This window comes from Rana temporaria, chromosome 3, assembly GCF_905171775.1.
Source record: "Rana temporaria chromosome 3, aRanTem1.1, whole genome shotgun sequence".
Lineage (NCBI taxonomy): Eukaryota > Metazoa > Chordata > Amphibia > Anura > Ranidae > Rana > Rana temporaria.
The window spans coordinates 305,826,350-305,846,098 of NC_053491.1; the positions used below are offsets into that span (position 1 = coordinate 305,826,350).

Here is a 19,749-nt window from a genome sequence, read left to right on the forward strand (position 1 = left end):
GGGCGAAACTCTTAGCTAAGATAGTCCAATCACAACAGACATCCCCGTCCATAGTGCGCTTAGGACAGAGGGAGGCAGCATGGTAAATACCCCCGATCTGGTGATGAGGGAACTGGTTAGATTCTATGCTGACCTGTAGCTATCAAAGCAAACACATACTGGAGAGGGAGACTTGGATTAATCTGCAGGGGATAGTGCTACCGTGTTTAACGAGTCCCAGGCGGAGGTCCCTTGAGACTCCCATTACCCTTGAGGAGATGACAGAGGCCGCTAACTCTTTTTCCAACACTAAGGCTCCAGGAGATGATGGCATTCCGATTGAGGTGTACAAGCAGTATGGGGGTGTTGTGCTCCCGAGGCTGCTTCACACCCTGAATGCGGCCAGGGAGGCGGGACAGCTCCCGGATTCCATGCGACAGGCCAGCATAGTTCTGCTACTTAAACCCGGAAAGGATCCATTGGATCCCGGATCCTATAGGCCAATTTCGCTTCTTCAAAGCGATATAAAAATACTAGCTAAGGTATTGGCGATAAGGTGTAGTAGTATATGTTGTAATATATGGATATGTATGTGTGTGTGTATATATATATATATATATATATATATAATATATATATATATATATATTTTGTATGAGTAACATATACAGGCCAGATTTCAAAAACCTGTGATTCAAAGAGACAGGAAGAGTCTCAAACCACTACTCAATCAGTTGAATTAGATTAAATAAGTTCTAGTTTTACACTTCAGGCCTGTGATTGCATGTTTGCAAGTCAAAAGAGGTTTGTCTATTGTCAAAAAAGGCAGAGACAGGATGGAGCCGTTTTTACATATCGAACCATTATTCAGATCACATGCAATCTAATTACTTATTAGAGGGGGGGGGGGGGTTTAGTATGCAAAGGATGCATACTAATTAGTGACTTCGCTGATGTCACATCCTGTCTTTTAGAGTGTGCAGGTAATATGTCCTGCTGTCTTTCAATTAAGAGACAACCAATCAAATTGCTCAGCTATTAAAAAGAAATATATAATGTTGGGAATTTCTGGTTATCAGTTAGAGAATATACCCCCACGTATTCTCTGCATGACCATGTGAAGGCACAGATCTAGAAGGGATCAGAACATGTATTCTCTAAGATGAGACTTTGACACTACATTACTCTGTTGGATTCTTGTATCGTCTGTGGACTTTGTATGTTATTGGAAGATCCATTAAATGCGTTCTCTGGAGAACCTGGTGTGAGTTGCTGCGGAACAACGTAATTTATGGTCATTATACTAAATATCTAAGATATTAATTATCTGACCGGAGTACTGGGCACACATATACATGATCACTACATAAGGCTGAACAAGGTGATCTCGGCGATTATACACACAGATCAATCAGGTTTTATACCGGAGAGGTCTACAGCTCCAGGAGGTTGTTTGTTAATATGCAGTCGACGGCGGACAATGTGGGGGATAGAGCAATGCTGTCGCTAGATGCCCACAAAGCCTTCGACAGCATTGAATGGCAGTACCTGTGGGCGACGTTGTCCAGATTTGGGTTTGGGCCGGTATTTCAGTCTTGGGTGAAACTTCTGTACGACTCCCCCCTGGCGGTCATTAGGGAGGAGGGCAGAGTGTCCTCTCCCTTCCCGCTACATAGGGGGACCCGACAGGGGTGCCCCCTTTCACCCTTTCTGTTTGCGGTTGCCACAGAACCGCTGGCGGCTCTGGTGCGCTCCAACCCCCAAATTACGGGATTCAAGTATGGATTGACGCACGAAAAAATTATGCTCTACGCGGACGATACCATGTTATTGTTGGGAGATACGTCGGGCTCTCTTCGGGAGGCGATGTCGGTGGTTCAGACATTCGGGTCCTTCTCGGGTCTATTGATCAACTGGACTAAGTCCGCAATTATGCTACTGGACTCGTCGAACCCGCAGGATAGTACGATGCAGAACATCCCAGTGACGACTAAATTCAAATATTTGGGTGTATGGGTTACCCCCCAGCCACTTGAGTATGTTACTCTAAACCTTACTCCCTAGACAGGATTAGGGATAAAATAAAAATATGGTCGAAATTGAAAATGTCCCTGGTTGGCAGAGTGAACCTCACAAAAATTGTGTTTATGCCCCAACAATTGTACATTTTACATAACACTCCCATGGTTGTCCCCCTAAAGATTTTCAGAATTATTAACTCCCTATTCCGGGCATTCCTCTGGCTTAATAAACCTCCCAGGATTAATTGGAACAAATTGCAAAAACCTAAGGAGACGGGAGGGCTAGCTCTCCCTAATCCCTGGTTGTACTACCTGGCAGCTCAACTACAACACATAGCCCGAGCTATGAGTAAGGGACAGGGGGACACGGTGGTAGACATAGTTACCCACATGACCGACATGGACAATATGGTGACTGGTCTTGAGTCGTTACAATGTGCTAAGTCAAATAAACTTTTCCCCACATACGCCCTAATGCAGAAAATTTGGAATAAGGCCCGACAACTACAGAACATAGAGGGTTTCACAGGACACAGCCCAATTTGGAACAACCACTACTATGAGGAATTGATGTCCCTGACATGTAGTGAGCACTGGAGGAGATATGGAGTCACCACTGGTACATATCTTTTCTGGGGGTCGTCTGCTCTCTTTTGCGGAACTCCGAGAGAAGTTTGGTCTTCCTCAGGCGATGCAATTCCAATACTTACAGAGCTGAAGCATGCCATTAGGGCCCCAGGCGGGAAGTAACCCTTGGACATTATCCCCTGCCCCCGATCTTTCATTTCATGGCTGGGATAACTAGCTTTAAGGGCTTTATTTCAGATTCATATGCCATGCTACTAGCAGCATTTCTGCCGGGTCTCCCTGAGTGCGGCTGTCCCAGCTTTTTTCCTTCATCCTAATCTCCCTGAAAGGGTGGTGACCTCATGGAAAAGAGATGTGGGCGTTTTTGAGGAGGAACAGTGGGAGGAGGCATTGCTAGCCATACAGGGAGCTTCGCTCAATGTAGCACAACGTTTGTCCCAACTATACATTGTTTTACGCGTACATTTTACCCCGGCCAGACTACACAGGATGGGGCTGGTAGAGGATGATAACTGTCCTAGATGTGCCAGGGACCATGGAGACCTTATTCATTTGATGTGGCGGTGCCCCAAGTTACACTTGTATTGGACGGGGGTTCTCAAGACTCTTAATGAGGTGTTCAAGATTCAGGTGCCACAGACCCCCAAAGTGTGTATCTTGGGTATTAGAGGACCTCCCACTGGAAGATAACCCTAAAAAAGCTGTTGGCAGGGCCCTGTTCCAGGCCCGCAAACTTATCCTTAGGCACTGGAAGGATGCGGAGCCACCAAGGCTGGGGGAGTGGATAGCCCAGATGGGACTCACTCTCCGTGCCGAGAAATGTATCTACCAGCGCAGGAAACGGTGGGGAAGGTTTGAGTTGCTGTGGGCTCCATGGTTAAATTCCCCGGGATTAGCCCCACTTGAATTGGTACTGGACAGGCTGCTCATATAAAAGACCGAGGGTGAAGATTCGAGACTGGGTCATTAGCATGCCGTGAAAGGGGGAAAGGGAAAGGGCCAGGGGATTGGACCCGGTAATACATTGGAGCGGGTCACGGAGTGTGCGAGCATGTCATTACTCTCAAATACTGTACTACTGCATAATGTAAAGGTTTGGTGGGAGGAGAACGTAGCATACCAGAAGTTCTTTCTTTTGTTGTTTTATTTTTGTTGTTCTCTATTATTTCATTATTCTGTGCGGAATAATATGGTTGTATAAAAAAACAAAAAGCAATATAACAGACGAGATGTATGTAACCATGTATTTTTGCCATATTATTCAATAAACATCCTTTTTTGAGAAAAAAAAAAAAAAAAAAAAGGTCTGTGAGGAGCTGGCACACATGTCTGGAGACCAGATCGCTGGAGGCTCAGTAAGTGCTATTGAAAGGTGCGCTCAGAAGAGCTGGAGGTCGCTGCAGTATAAACCTATTTAAGGTTTGTGTAAGGCTGTGACCATCAGAGTGGGGTTCCTTCCATATAGCTCATTTAGAGGCTGTACAGGAGAGGACTTCCACTTGGGAGAGGCTAGAACCTGGCTGTGGCGAAAGTGGTAAGGGGTTCTTCATCTTGTCCTTCTCAGGTGAGGGAAAAAAAAGGAGAATACCTGGGCGGGGGCCCTCTCTGGGCTTAATAGTTACAGTCCTATCAGGTCATGGGGGCGGAGCCACAACCCAAAGGTGTATGCTGCCATGATGCGACAGGAAAGTGTATTGTTTTTATGCCTTTATTGTGGGGTATGGAGTTGTAAAGACATTCAACATCAATGGCAACACGCTATGCACCTTGAGGAACATGAATTTCCCCAATTTGTAACAAATCATTTGTATCTTTTACATAAGAAAACAAATGCTTTCACGTGGGTTATTAAATACTCTATTAGCAGACTCGCATTCTCTAGAAGTGTTGGAAGGCAACATGGTTTAATATAATTCTGGAATTTCACTAACTGGTTGATACAGGTAGATGGCCCCAGTTGTAAGGTAAACGTTACATTGAAAGCTTTGTAGCATATCAATCTGGATAGCAAAGGCCTTGCTCGGATCGGACTGGCATGCAGGCAAGCGCCAAAAGAGAGCAATGTCTGCCAGGATGATTGATGAGCAAGATCAAAAGATCAATAAGAACCTGGAGATGATACAGGGACAATGCTGCTCCTAGAGGCCAATACGGCAAGACGGATATTAATATAATCCAGGCATCACTAAATGGCGGCCCGCGGTCCGCGTCCGGCCCGAGCTGCTGCTCTTTCCGGACCGCGGCGATCGCGCCATTTAGTCGCCGCTTTGGTCCCCAGCCTCCTCCGCTATTATTAGCAGAGGAGCGGGAGGCGGGACCAGAGAGGTAGCTGCCTGTCGTGTTAGATGGGAGGTGATTGGCTGCTAGGAGGCGGTCCTAGCAGCCAATCACCAGTTCGCCGAAAAGTCAACCCGACAGCTTCCGCGCCTTCAGTCCACGACTGTCCCGCCCTCCCGCCCCGCGCTCTGTGAAAGGTAGGAGTGGAGAGGGAAGGAGGAAGGGAGGAAATGTATGAAAATGATAAGGATGGAGCTGGGGGGCAGTGCTGTGTGTGTGAAGGGGGGGTCATGTAAAGGGGGCATCATGTAAAGGGGGCAGTACTGTGTGGGGGGGGAATTATGGAGATGGGGCAATATTGTGTGTGGAGGGGGGGAATATGTGATGGGGCAATACTGTATGGTGAGGGGGGATCTGTGATGGGGGTCATGTAAAGGGGCAAACTGTATGGGGGGGGATCTGTGATGGGGTCATGTAAAGGGGAAATACTGTGGGGGGGGGGATATGTGATGGGGGCAATACTGTGTGGTGAGATATGTGATGGGGTCATGTAAAGGGGGCAATACTGTGTGGGGGATATGTGATGGGGCAATACTGTGTGGTGGGATATGTGATGAGGTCATGTAAAGGGGGCAATACTGTGTGGGGGATATGTAATGGGGCAATACTGTGTGGGGGGATATGTAATGGGGCAATACTGTGTGGGGGATATGTGATGGGGCAATACTGTGTGGGGGATATGTAATGGGGCAATACTGTGTGGGGGGATATGTAATGGGGCAATACTGTGTAGGGGGGATCTGTGATGGGGCAATACTGTGTGGGGGGATCTGTGATGGGGCAATACTGTGTGGGGGATATGTGATGGGGCAATACTGTGTGGGGATATGTAATGGGGCAATACTGTGTGGGTGGATCTGTGATGGGGCAATACTGTGTGGGGGGATATGTGATGGGGCAATACTGTGTTTGGGGATATTAGATGGGGCAATACTGTGTGGGGGGATCTGTGATGGGGTCATGTAAAGGGGGCAATAATGTGTGGGGATATGTTATGGGGCAATAATGTGTGGGGGATATGTGATGGGGGTCATGTAAAGGGGGCAAAACTGTGTGGGGGGATATGTAATGTGGTAATACTGTGTGGGGGATGTGTAATGGGGCAATACTGTGTGGGGGGATGTGTAATGTGGTAATACTGTGTGGGGGATATGTGATGGGTCATGTAAAGGGGGCAAAACTGTGTGGGGGGATATGTAATGGAGCAATACTGTGTGGGGGATATGTGATGGGGCAATACTGTGTGGGAGATATGTGATGGGGTAATACTGTGTGGGGTGATATGTAATGGGGCAATACTGTGTGGGGGATATGTGATGGGGTAATATACTGTGTGGGGGGGATATGTGATGGGGCAATACTGTGTGGGGGGATATGTGAAGGGGGGTAATACTGTGTGGGGCGATATGTGAAGGGGGTGATATGTGAAGGGGGTAATACTGTGTGGGGGGATATGTGAAGGGGGACAGGGCTGTGGTGGGAAGATGTGAAGCGGACAACCGCTGCGCACAAAATGAGGTGCTGCACAGAAAACGTAAAGGGGTACATTGACTCCTAAATGCACTAAAATGCAAAGTGCAATTTTCTGCACATGGAAATTGCATGGTACAAACGCATCATGCAGTTTCCTTGTGGCTGCCTTTTTAAAAAGATGCCAGGACCTTTTCCCAGCAGAAACACAGGCGCAGCAGCCCATTCAAACGAATGGTGTGTCGTGCCTGCACCCTTGGGCTGCAATGTAAAGAATTGGGGTAATTGCACGAAACTGCGATGCGGACCTCGGCTGGAAGAAAATTTTACTTATCGGACCTCCATGAATTTTAATTCAATACCCCTGATATAATCTATCGAAGACTACCTCTTGGCAATATCTTATTGGACAGGAGGCAGGTGATGTTTTTTTGAGTGGGTGTAAATGAATGTATAAAAATTACACACAAAGAACTGTCCCTTTTTCTGGCCTCCTTGTGAGAGCCTCATGGCTCTCTTACCATCTTGAGCCCAGCCGATGAGACCATGTGTGATAAGTAACTTTGATGTTCTTTTGTCATATACTCTGTATAATTCTCTGTACAGGGAGTGCAGAATTATTAGGGAAATGAGTATTTTGACCACATCATCCTCTTTATGCATGTTGTCTTACTCCAAGCTGTATAGGCTCGAAAGCCTACTACCAATTAAGCATATTAGGTGATGTGCATCTCTGTAATGAGAAGGTGTGTGGTCTAATGACATCAACACCCTATATCAGGTGTGCATAATTATTAGTCAACCTCCTTTCCTTTGGCAAAATGGGTCAAAAGAAGGACTTGACAGGCTCAGAAAAGTCAAAATAGTGAGATATCTTGCAGAGGGATGCAGCACTATTAAAATTGCAAAGCTTCTGAAGCGTGATCATCGAACAATCAAGCGTTTCATTCAAAATAGTCAACAGGGTCGCAAGAAGCGTGTGGAAAAAACCAAGGCGCAAAATAACTGCCCATGAACTGAGAAAAGTCAAGCGTGCAGCTGCCAAGATGCCACTTGCCACCAGTTTGGCCATATTTCAGAGCTGCAACATCACTGGAGTGCCCAAAAGCACAAGGTGTGCCAAGGTAAGAAAGGCTGAAAGATGACCACCACTGAACAAGACACACAAGCTGAAACGTCAAGACTGGGCCAAGAAATATCTCAAGACTGATTTTTCTAAGGTTTTATGGACTGATGAAATGAGAGTGAGTCTGATGGGCCAGATGGATGGGCCCGTGGCTGGATTGGTAAAGGGCAGAGAGCTCCAGTCCGACTCAGACGCCAGCAAGGTGGAGGTGGAGTACTGGTTTGGGCTGGTATCATCAACGATGAGCTTGTGGGGCCTTTTCGGGTTGAGGATGGAGTCAGGCTCAACTCCCAGTCCTACTGCCAGTTTCTGGAAGACACCTTCTTCAAGCAGTGGTACAGGAAGAAGTCTGCATCCTTCAAGAAAAACATGATTTTCATGCAGGACAATGCTCCATCACACGCGTCCAAGTACTCCACAGCGTGGCTGGCAAGAAAGGGTATAAAAGAAGAAAAACGAATGACATGGCCTCCTTGTTCACCTGATCTGAACCCCATTGAGAACCTGTGGTCCATCATCAAATGTGAGATTTACAAGGAGGGAAAACAGTACACCTCTCTGAACAGTGTCTGGGAGGCTGTGGTTGCTGCTGCACGCAATGTTGATGGTGAACAGATCAAAACACTGACAGAATCCATGGATGGCAGGCTTTTGAGTGTCCTTGCAAAGAAAGGTGGCTATATTGGTCACTGATTTGTTTTTGTTTTGTTTTTGAATGTCAGAAATGTATATTTGTGAATGTTGAGATGTTATATTGGTTTCACTGGTAAAAATAAATAATTGAAATGGGTATATTTTTTTTTTGTTAAGTTGCCTAATAATTAAGCACAGTACAGTAATAGTCACCTGCACACACAGATATCCCCCTAAAATAGCTAAAACTAAAAACAAACTAAAAACTACTTCCAAAAATATTCAGCTTTGATATTAATGAGTTTTTTGGGTTCATTGAGAACATGGTTGGTGTTCAATAATAAAATTAATCCTCAAAAAATACAACTTGCCTAATAATTCTGCACTCCCTGTAGTGCTTCATGTTAGCAGTTTCCCTATATTCTTGGGAAATAAATGAAAGATATTGTCCTACTAAGCAGTGTTTTCTTTCATAGATAACCATATATTATTGTGCTCATCAGAGTCTTAATAGACTAGCTAATTATAGGTATAGACAAATTAGTACATATATGGAAAAAATAGGAGGGAATCCGTAACCACCTTTCGGAAGAATAGTTTATTGTACCGTATTTTTCGGACTATAAAGCGCACTTAAAATCCTTTTATTTTCTCAAAAATCTACAGTGCGCCTTAAAATGCGGTGCGCCTAATGTATGGGTGTGCTTTATGATCTAGAACCAATTTTATGTGGTACACGGCACTCAAAAATCTGTCAATATGTTTTAGCATGGCTTTGATAAGCTACGAAGCTGCACTGCTTGGATTGAGCATTACAGCCCTCGTAGTCAGGAGGTGTGTGCATTCATTCATTAATTTTCTATACCCGCTGCCCCAAAAATGGCTCCTGTTAAGAGACATGATTATGAAGCGGATTTCAAACTCAACCCCATCAGTCACGCAGTACAACATGGAAATAGAGCAGTTGCGAGAGAATTCAACATTAATGAATCAATGGTACGGAAGTGAAGGAAGCAAGAAGACCCCCAGTGCCAGGTAAAGAAGACCAAACTGAGTTTCCGAGGGAACAAAGCGAGATGGCCACAGTTGGAGGACAACATTAAACAGTGGGTTACTAGACAGAGAACATGCAGGTAGAAGCGTCTCTATTCGACTCAAAGCAAAAGCGATAGCACACGACATGGAGATCAACTCTTGGTGCTTCCGTTTTATGAAAAGGCATAATCTCTCCATTCGCACAATGACTACTATCTCACAGCAACTGCCAAAGGATTACGAAGAAAAGCTGGCCATTTTCCACACCTACTGCAAGAACAAGAACAATGAAAAGAAGAACCGGCCAGAACACATCACCAACATGGACGAGGTCCCCCTCACCTTTGATATCCTCGTAAACCGCACTGTTGAGAAAACGGGGACCAGTACGGTATCTATACGCACTACAGGAAACGAGAAGTTATCCTTCACTGTAGTTCTCGGTTGCTAGGCTAATGGCCAAAAACTACCACCCATGGTAATTTTCAAGAGGAAGACTTTGCCAAAAGAAAAGTTTCCGGTTGGCGTCATTTTAAAGGCCAACTCAAAGGGCTGGATGGACGAGGAGAAGATGAGTGAGTGGCTGAGAGAGGTTTACGTCAAAAGACCGGATGGCTTTTTCCACAAATGTCCGTCCCTATTGATCTGTGACTCCATGCGCGCCCATCTGACCGATACTGTCAAAGGCCAAGTGAAGAAAACTAATTTGGTGCTTGCCATCATTCCGGGTGGATTAACCAAAGAACTCCAGCCGCTAGATATTGGTGTCAACAGGTCGTTTAAAGTTAAATTGCGAGCTGCGTTGGAGCATTTGGATGACAGAAGGTAAACACACATTCACCAAGACAGGACGACAACGCCGGGCAAGTTACGCCACTATCTGCCAGTGGATCGTGGATGCCTGGGCGAAGGTATCAGTCTCCAGTGTCATCGGAGCTTTCAGGAAGGCTGGAATCATCACTGAACAGCCAAGTAACAGCAACGAGACTGACTCTAATAATGATGATAATGATGAGAGGAATCCGGGCATGCTTGATGCCGAAATCGCTTAACTGTTAAACTCCGACACTGAAGATGAAGAATTTGATGGATTTGTGGTAGAGGAATAAACGAAAAAAGTCAGTGTATTGTTTTGTATTTTATGTGTGTAACACTGAACAATGTTGAGAGTTATTGTGAAAGAGTTGAATAAAGTTTGACTTATCAGAGTTTTGTTTCATTTAATGCGTGCGCCTTATAACCCTGTGTGCCTTATGTATGAAAATAAACCCGTTAGCAGTCGATCAATGATATTGCGCCTTATAACCCGGTGCGCCTTATGGTCCGAAAAAAAGCGGCATATTATTGCATCATTTACTTCAATTGGCACCCAAGAAGGCGTGTAGAATTTATTTCTACACAGAATCCACAAACCCTAATGTACTTACATAGTTAGTCAGGTTGAAAAAAAGACACAAGTCCATCAAGTTCAACCATAAGAAATAAAATAATATACAATCACATATACCCAATTCTGTGTTCTAACAGAAGAGCATTAATTAAGAGTGTGCTCTGCCTTGCATGCATTCTGTAGAACTACAAGTTAGTTTTAACCCTCCTCTTGTGTTAGGGTCAGAACCGACCCGTTTTCAGGTTTTGAATGTCTATAAGTATCACATCAATTTGTTTATTGCATCAAGATTATTTTTACTTTGTCAGGAACCTCTATTTAAACAATGTAATAGAAAAAGAATCCTTTTCACTAAATTATAAAATACTGTGGTGAACATTAAGACGTTTATGGTGCTAGGGTCAATTCTGACCCAGTTATAATATAGGATTATAGGACACTAATAAGTGCCAAAACTGAAATCATAAACACTCTCTCTGCTTAGTAACACCGACAGCCAATCACCTCTCAACCCTGTGAGCTGTAGTTAGGGAGGGGCCTATCTCTTTGCCTGCTTGTCTGCTTCTCTAAATAAAGAGAATTAACATAGGACCAATACATTTCTATTCTATTGAGGTTTATTTTACCATTTTTTAAATTTGAAAATGAGAGGGGTCACACCAAAAATATTAAAACCAATCTTTTCAAGGATAAAGAAGCCCAACAAGGTAACCAAGAGGTAAGAAACAAATTGGATGATAAATAATTGTTCAGAGGGTATTTTATGGCCGATTTAAGACATGGGTCAAAACCAACCCATTAACACCATGGATAGTAACAGAAAGCTAACATAAGAGGAGGGTTAAACAGTTTATCTGTCTGTGGGAATTGTCTAAGAAACTGTTGTATAGACTGGTAAACAAGATTCAGTTCAAACTAGTTGCATTTTAGCATATCAGTGGAAGCCATTGAAGCTTTTATTAAGAGACATCTTAATTTAATACTGGGGGAGAAGAAGCTTTAACCACTTAAGGACCGCCGCACGACTATATACGTCAACAGAATGGCATAGGTGGGCACATGGACGTATATATACACGTCCCTGCCTTCCCCCCTGGTGCCAGCGGCGGTCCGTTTTCCTTTAGGAGCGATCCGGGATGAGGGGGCGGATATTGGTTTCTGGTCACCCACTCACGATCGCTCCTGGCAAATGAAATGCTTCCTCTGCCTGTGTAATGTAAACATAGGCAGGAGGAAGTGATGCGACGCTCCTCGAGGCGGTCTTTTTGACCAGAGCTCGAGGAGAGAAGACATCACAAGTAAGTTGCACTACACTGACACCAGGACACATAGGCACACAATACACCCCCCCAGTCACAGTGTCACTGATTGCAGTGATCATTTAATTACTGATCACTGCATTAAGTGTCATTTTGTGACTGTAAAAAGTGTCAGCGCAGTTAGCGTTGGGCCCCTTTAGGGGCTACCCTACACCCCCCCAATAAAGGTTTAACCCCTTGATCGCCCCCAGTTAACCCTTTCACCTCTTTATCGCCAGTGTCACTAAGCGATCGGTTTTTTGATCACTGTATAAGTGTCACTGGTGACACTGGTTAGCCAGTTATTTAGGTTTTTATATAGCGTCAGGTTCCCCCATATATTACCTAAAAGGTTTTAACCCCCCGATTGCCCCTAGAGTTAACCCTTTCACCAGTGATCACTGTATAAGTGTCACTCATGATGCTGGTTGGTTAGTTTGCTTTTTATAGCATCAGGGCACCTGCCGTATATAACCCAATAAAGGTTTAACCCCCTGATCGCACGGCGAGTGATCTCAATTAAATTTTAGCGTCAGTCAGGGTAGTGCCAGTAATGCGAAGGCCCCATGCACATGAGACGCAGATGCAAACTCATCTAAACACACGTTTTCAAATGCAAAAAACGGCGTTTAAAACGCCCGTTTTTGCTGCGAATTTCACTGCGTTTGCGTTTATAAGCGTTTAGTTAAGAAACATCATAAGACCCTCCCTAAGCTCAAAAAACAGTATTTAACCATTTCAGCCATTTTGTGAGACCAGAGTGAGTAGCAGCAGTGTACGTGTATTTAGCGTGTCACTTGCCACATCACCTGCCACAAGCTGCGGATTGTCCACTTGCCACATCACCTGCCACAAGTTGTGAATTTTCCACTTGCCACGCCACCTGCCACAAGTTGTGGATTGTCCACTGGCCACGTCACCTGCCACAAGTTGTGGATTGTCCACTGGCCACGTCACCTGCCACAAGTTGTGGATTGTCCACTGGCCACATCACCTGCCACAAGTTGTGGATTGTCCACATCACCTGCCACAAGTTGTGGATTGTCCACTTTCCACGTCACCTGACCACGACACCTGCCACAAGTTGTGGATTGTCCACTGGCCACATCACCTGCCACAAGTTGTGGATTGTCCACTTTCCACGTCACCTGACCACGACACCTGCCACAAGTTGTGGATTGTCCACTGGCCACATCACCTGCCACAAGTTGTGGATTGTCCACTTTCCACGTCACCTGACCACGACACCTGCCACAAGTTGTGGATTGTCCACTTGCCACGTCACCTGCCACAAGTTGTGGATTGTCCACGTCACCTGCCATGTCACCTGGCCACGTCACCTGCCACAAGTTGTGGATTGTCCACTTGCCACGTCACCTGCCACAAGTTGTGGATTGTCCACTTGCCACGTCACCTGCCACAAGTTGTGGATTGTCCACTAGCCACGTCACCTTTTGCGTCTGAACCCATATTTTTGCTTCAGAAAAAACGAGCATAAACGCAACTGCCAAAAAACGGGACTGTGTGCATGGACACATAGGATAACATTGAATGTGTTCAGGGGCAGTTGAAAAAGCTGTCCAAATGCCTCTGAACACGCGTTTACCAGCGTCCCGTGTGCATGGGGCCTAACACCCACACGCAAAGCATACACCTCCCTTAGTGGTATAATATCTGAACAGATCAATATCTGATCAGATCTATTCTAGCGTACCCAGCAGTTTAGGGTTCCAAAAAACGCATCGTTAGCGGGATCAGCCCAGGTACCTGCTAGCACCTGCGTTTTGCCCCTCCGCCCAAGTGCAGTATCAATCGATCACTGTCACTTACAAAACACAACACACATAACTGCAGCGTTCGCAGAGACAGGCCTGATCCCTGTGATCGCCAACAGTTTTTTTTGGTAGCATTTTCTACATTTGCTGACAGGTCAGGTGCTTTTTTTACCTGTGAATCCTTACTAGTGTACCACTAAATTTAGAGCCCAAAATGACAAAGCGAATGTACACTAGTAAAGAGGCCTACAAGTTTCTGAGCCTGACAGGTAGTGAAGAGGAGGTCATGCATCTGTCAGATTCTGGCTCAGAATACAATCCCGTAGAAGACTCCATGTAAGATAGCTCTGACAACGAAGAAGAAGAGGTCCCTGCTAAGGGCAGGCGTACCTGACCCCATTCTGCTGTTGGGGTGCATGAACCGCAGGACCCTCGTATGGAGAAGAGAGACAGTACTAGCGCCGCTATTCCTTCTGGTGAACTGGCAAGCACCAGCGGCCTAGTACACCCTGGTCGTTCATCCAGCACTGCAGTATCACATGGTGACGTGGCAAGTCCCATAAGTGCAGTTCAAGCTGGCGAGGTGGCAAGCACAAGTAGTGTCCCACTGCCACCAAGAAGAAAACAGACAGGCCCGTTGTGCCCTTCCTGCTGCATTCGCCAATCCTGATTGGGTCCCCACCACTTTTGCAGCACCCGTACTTGGCAACCACAGCTTTCTGCATCTCAGGAATTAGATTCTTGCCACTGTGATTAACAGCGAGGCTAAACACCCGTGTGAATGCAGTCTAATTTCACAAAACTCACCCAAAGCTTTGCTTGTACTGTTGTGGTTACGTCAGCTTAACAGAAAGGTAAACTACAGTGGGTAGGGCAAGGGGACCGGTCTACTTACTGCAGGCAAAAATGTCTGGTACCATGGACAGAGCACACATGGAAAATTAGATAAGAGGTAAATGAAGCCAATATTTTTAATCAGCCCAACAATCGGTAAGAGATTTAAGTCCATTATGGATTGATTCTAAACGCCTGCATAACTTACTTTCTTTTACATCAGAAACCCAATTCCTCACAAACTATGTGGCCAAAAAGCGGGAGTTAGCCAGGAACAGACCGAACACCAAACTTTTAGGAAAAATTGGCCAGCGTGGCAATCAGCCTGCCTCATGCCAGAGCCAAAATGCCTTGTCTATAGGTTTTGACAGTAAACATATAACTTGCAAAAATGTCACACATTTCCTGTAACTTTTGTGGTTTTCCTTCATTTACATATTCATCTGCTTTATCGGCTAGCGAGGTGTTGGCTGCTGACAGCCACCCACAAAGTAAACTTCCTATACTGTGTGGGTGGCTGTCTAGAAACAGATATTAGTGTTCTCTGTGTGACCTTACAGATATACATAATGTGTCTGCAAGAATTCTCCACTTTGTTTCAAAGATCTTTCTGTCCAAGTCCAGCCATCTTGACCCCACTTGGCCCTACTAGCACAGCCATTCTTTGGAAGGTCTTAAAGGCTAACTCCCCCATTTAGACTTTGTCACACCAATAATTAGGGTTAACTGGTAACACTTGCAAGTGGACTTCCTTAAACTGATTCCCACAGAGGGTTACAACCATTCACAAAAAAAAAAAATAATATAAGAGGGGGAAAAAAATGAAAAAATCTAACAGATTCACAGAGCACAGATGGATGAATCCCAATGCTGGACTATCATATATGGATTGGATGAATAGCAGGGCCACCCACAGAGAAAATTGTGTCCAGTTCATTTGAACAAGCTGTAGTTTGCTCAATGCTCGGCCAGTTTTTCTTTCCCTTTTGGATTAATTATTTTTAAAAACAAAGAAACCACCAAGGTTTTGGTTTGGGATATGAGGAAGAGGAACAACCCTTTATTGTAAAAACTATGAAAAAAAAACCCAACAACAACAACAACATTGGTCTAGAACTCTTAGCTGATGCTAAAGAAAACCGATATATATTCTCCAACATTACCTTTTTGTATGCAATTTCAAATAGCTTTAATGATGCTTGCTGTAGAGATGAGGAGGCTTGTCTTATACTCTCTCCAGTTTCTTGGTCTTTCCTAGCCAAAATGGCGTTCATCTTGTTGATCTCCTCTTTAAGTTTGTTGCACTAAGATTAAACAAGATTAGGGAAACATTTTATATACAGTAATACAGTTGTGGGATTTTAGAGTTTTATGAATAGTTGAAAACGAACATTGTGCAAACACATTCAGTGTGTAAAAAATAAATACATTTTAGTCTTAAAAATTTTAATCCAATATAAATGAGGAGACCATGACATTAAAAAAGGTACCAAATATAGCCAACCTAAAAATTGTGACTTTTCAAACAGGGAAATGTCTAAACACCCCACATTTTGAAGAGGCAACGCATGCAAACCAATTTACAGTCGTGCCCAAGAGAGGTCAAAGTAGTCTATCTCTGCCATGTATGGGGATCCCAAATGTACGTCATACCACAAGCATTGTGATGGGGGATAATTGTGTGCAGGTAAGCCATGCTTCCTGAATTCCGAAAAAGAAAAAAAAAGAAGAATTGGTCCCAACGTGTCAATATTTTTTGCGGTCACCATTATTTTCCAGCACTGTCTTGGGCATTGACTTTTTGAAGACTCCTTATTTGATGAACGAACATTTTATATTTTCACTTTTGGGCTGCACTTACTTATTGTTTTTGTATACTGCTTTTAGGCTTGTGATTACCTATTAGTGTTCAGCTTGCAATCTTCTGTGCTCATATTGGTTGTTTGCGCTGATTGTTAACATATTTATACATACTTGCTTTTTATCACATTTCTGTCAGCAGAATTCATGGAAGTTTTCTCTTTTTTGGAACACAGAGAGGTTAGACTTAATGAATTATTCTCTAATACACAACCTTTTAATTTTTCAGACGATTTATCTACTTGTTTTAGAAAAATGGGTTATATTTTTGAAAGAAATTTATTGCATGGTGGGATATTGCATCTGTTGAACAGTACACAGTCTAAATTAGTACCCAGAAGATTAAGATGGGATCTCCCACCAAATGATGGATTGACTGATGAGTCATTACAAGAATGGTCAGGAATGCATTTTTTGTTACTTAGAAAACAGAGAAAAATTTACATTTTAGATAAACAAATTATTGACCTTAACCACTTTCTTACTGGGCACTTAAACCCCCTTCCTGCCCAGACCAATGTTCAGCGCTGACGCATTTTGAATGACAATTGTGCGGTCATACAACACTGTACCCAAATTATATTTTTATAATTTTTTCCCACAAATAGAGCTTTCTTTTGGTGGTATTTGACCATCTCTGTGGTTTTAATTTTTTGCGCTATAAACAAAAAAAGACAGAAAATCTTAAAAAAAATATATATATTTTTTTACTTTTTGTTATAATAGGATTTTTTTGTAATCAACGTAAAATCCTTTTCTCTGAGTCCATGGACGGACACAGCTCCTTAAATCTTGACAAGTGGGTTATGTTCCCTGTTTACAGGAGAGGACTAGGCAGAAACATGTTAGATAATTAAATACATGTTACATTAACAGAGTTGAACAGCCATGCCCAGGGGGCGGTCCCTCCAGACATAACCCTCCTCACTGCAGCATGCAGCCTCAGTTCGTAACAAGCAGTACAAACCTAAAAAGCAGGGGTGGGTGCTGTGTCCGTCCATGGACTGAGAGAAAATAATTTTACAGTGAGTACAAAAAAAACTTTTTTCTCTTACCGTCCATGGATGGACACAGCTCCTTAAATCTTGACAAGTGGGACGTCCCCAGCAGTGTCAAAAACGAGGGGTGGAAAATATATCAGTAAAACCAATTTTAAATTCACCCCAAAACAAGCAGAGCTCCTCAACGAAGGAGGTGCAACTTTAAACAGCCGCCGCCAAAAACTAGCGGCCGAAAAAAGCATCAGAAGATGCACTCACAGCAACCATGTAAAATCTGGAAAAAGCGTGAATGGATGAGCAAGTCGCCGCCTCGCACACCTGTGAGACCCGACGCATGATGTCGGGAAAAAAACTCAGGAAGCACCAATTGCCCTGGTCGAAAGTGCCGTGACCGGAAAGGGGGGCCCGCCCCTTAAGAGCATAGGCCTCTATGACAGCCTGCCTGATCCGAGAAATGGTGGTCGATGAGACCGCCAGGCCCTTTTGTGGACCAGACGACACAAAAGACAGTCAGAACTCAGAAACGGAGCCGTAGCAGGCTGGTACACCTGCAAAGCACGTACCACGCCTAAAGTATAAAAGGCAACCTCCGTAGGATGTGCCAGCCAAGGACAGAAGAACAATGTCCTTATTGCGGCGAAAGGCCGAAACCCACCTTCGAAAGAAGGGAAGGTCACGGGCGCACCACCACCTAAACCTTATGGAAGATCAAGCATGGCGGCTTGCAAGACAAGACCGCCAACTCAGAAACCCCTCTAACAGAGGTAAAGGCCACTAAAGGGGCCACATTCTGAGATAGTGTCAAGAGAAAATCTCTCTGATGTTTCCAAAAGGAAGGTTCTTGAAGAACCGAGAGCACCAGAGTCAAAACTCATGGGGGAAAAGATGGGCCAAGAGGGGAAAGTATATGACAAACCCCCTGCACACAAAAAGGGACCCACCAGGGAACGGGCCGCAAAAAGGTCACTGAAAGAACACAGCCAAGGCTGAAATCTGCCCCCAAACGGTGCTTTAAGCAATTTTTAGATCCACTCCAAGCTGTAAAAACAGCAGGACCCTGGACACAGAGTACGATCACTCCATCCCTTCGCACCAAGAGATGTAGGCGGGCCAGGTGTGACGGTAGATCCTCCGGAAGAAGACTACCGTGCCCTCAGCATTGTTGAGATGACCGAGTCGGACAGACCCCGGTCACTTAAAGTCTGGCTTCAAATAGCCATGTTGAGCAAGCCAGTGACTGTACAATAGGTGGAAGTATGGGACCTCGAGACAGAGGGACCTCCCACCCTGGCACCTCCGCTACCAGGTGCCCGATATTGGCGCACCAAGGACAATCTGGAGCGATTAGAATCATTGGGATCTCCTCAGCCTCCACTCTGTGGAGCAGCCAAGGAAGCAACTACAATGGAGGAATGGCAAAAAGTTGCCGATACAGACCCCACAGGGCCACCAGCGCGACTTGCACGTCTGTACCAGATCACTAGACCTGGCCTCTAACATCGACACCCTTGCGGTGAATACGAGCGGCCAGGAGATCCATGCCCTGTGAGGTTCACCTCCTGCAAGGGAGCCGAAACACCCCAAGCACAAAGACCAGTCGCCCTGGTCCAGCATCTGGCGACTCCAGTAGTCCGTGGCGTTGGCCGGCTAAAACCAGATCGGACGACCTTGCAACCTCCTCGACCACGAGGAGAAGCATAGCCTGATCGCCTAAAATAGTAGGACAATGAATGGTAGACAGCACCTGGTATTCCCAGGCAGTCTCCCACCCAGGCACTAGCCAGGTCCGACCCTGGGTAGCTACTGAGACCAGACAAGAGCGGGAGGTGTGGTCATAGGTGCACGCAAGCCCAGCGACTGAGGGCCGACTGGACCCCCCAGGTTCACAACCCGTGAGGCTGGCATCCGTCGTAAAGACCGACCACTGGAAGGAAGAAACAACTTCCCGGACCGAAGAGTCGGGGATCTCCTTCACCAACTCAGAGAGACTGACTAGGTGGCGCACCGGAATCTGATGATTTCAGAGACAAAAGATTTTTACCACCTGGACAGTATTTTTCGTGGAAAACCCGAGTGTGGAACTGGGCATACAGTTACGCACCCAGGGACGGATTAGTCCCCCAGCTGGGCCTTTGATGGCCTGGGAGGGTTGCCTCTAAATAATACACACACATAGTGTGTATGTATAGTATGTAGGTGTATGCACACATGCCTTTGGAGGAAACCGGAGTACCCGGAGGAACCCACGCAGACACAGGGAGTGACAAAGCAAGCTCCAGGCAGATTGGCGTCAGTGTCCGGATTCGAACCAATTGCTGCCAAGTAATGGAGTTAACCACTACACCTCCGTGTGCATAAAACCATTCTGAAACAGCCCTGGATAACAAGGGCGCAGCATTCAA

At 45.2% G+C, this 19,749-nt stretch overlaps 1 protein-coding gene across 2 annotated transcripts in view; it reads right to left on the bottom strand.

Annotated features, from left to right (window-relative positions):
• HSPA9 (heat shock protein family A (Hsp70) member 9) overlaps positions 1-19,749 on the bottom strand; it is a 414,391-nt gene that overhangs the window by 19,261 nt on the left and 375,381 nt on the right. For both annotated transcript variants that reach the window (XM_040344789.1, XM_040344788.1), the window contains one exon: positions 15,650-15,790. In XM_040344789.1, the coding sequence (XP_040200723.1) occupies positions 15,650-15,790 (141 nt within the window). The remainder of the gene's footprint in view (positions 1-15,649; positions 15,791-19,749) is intronic.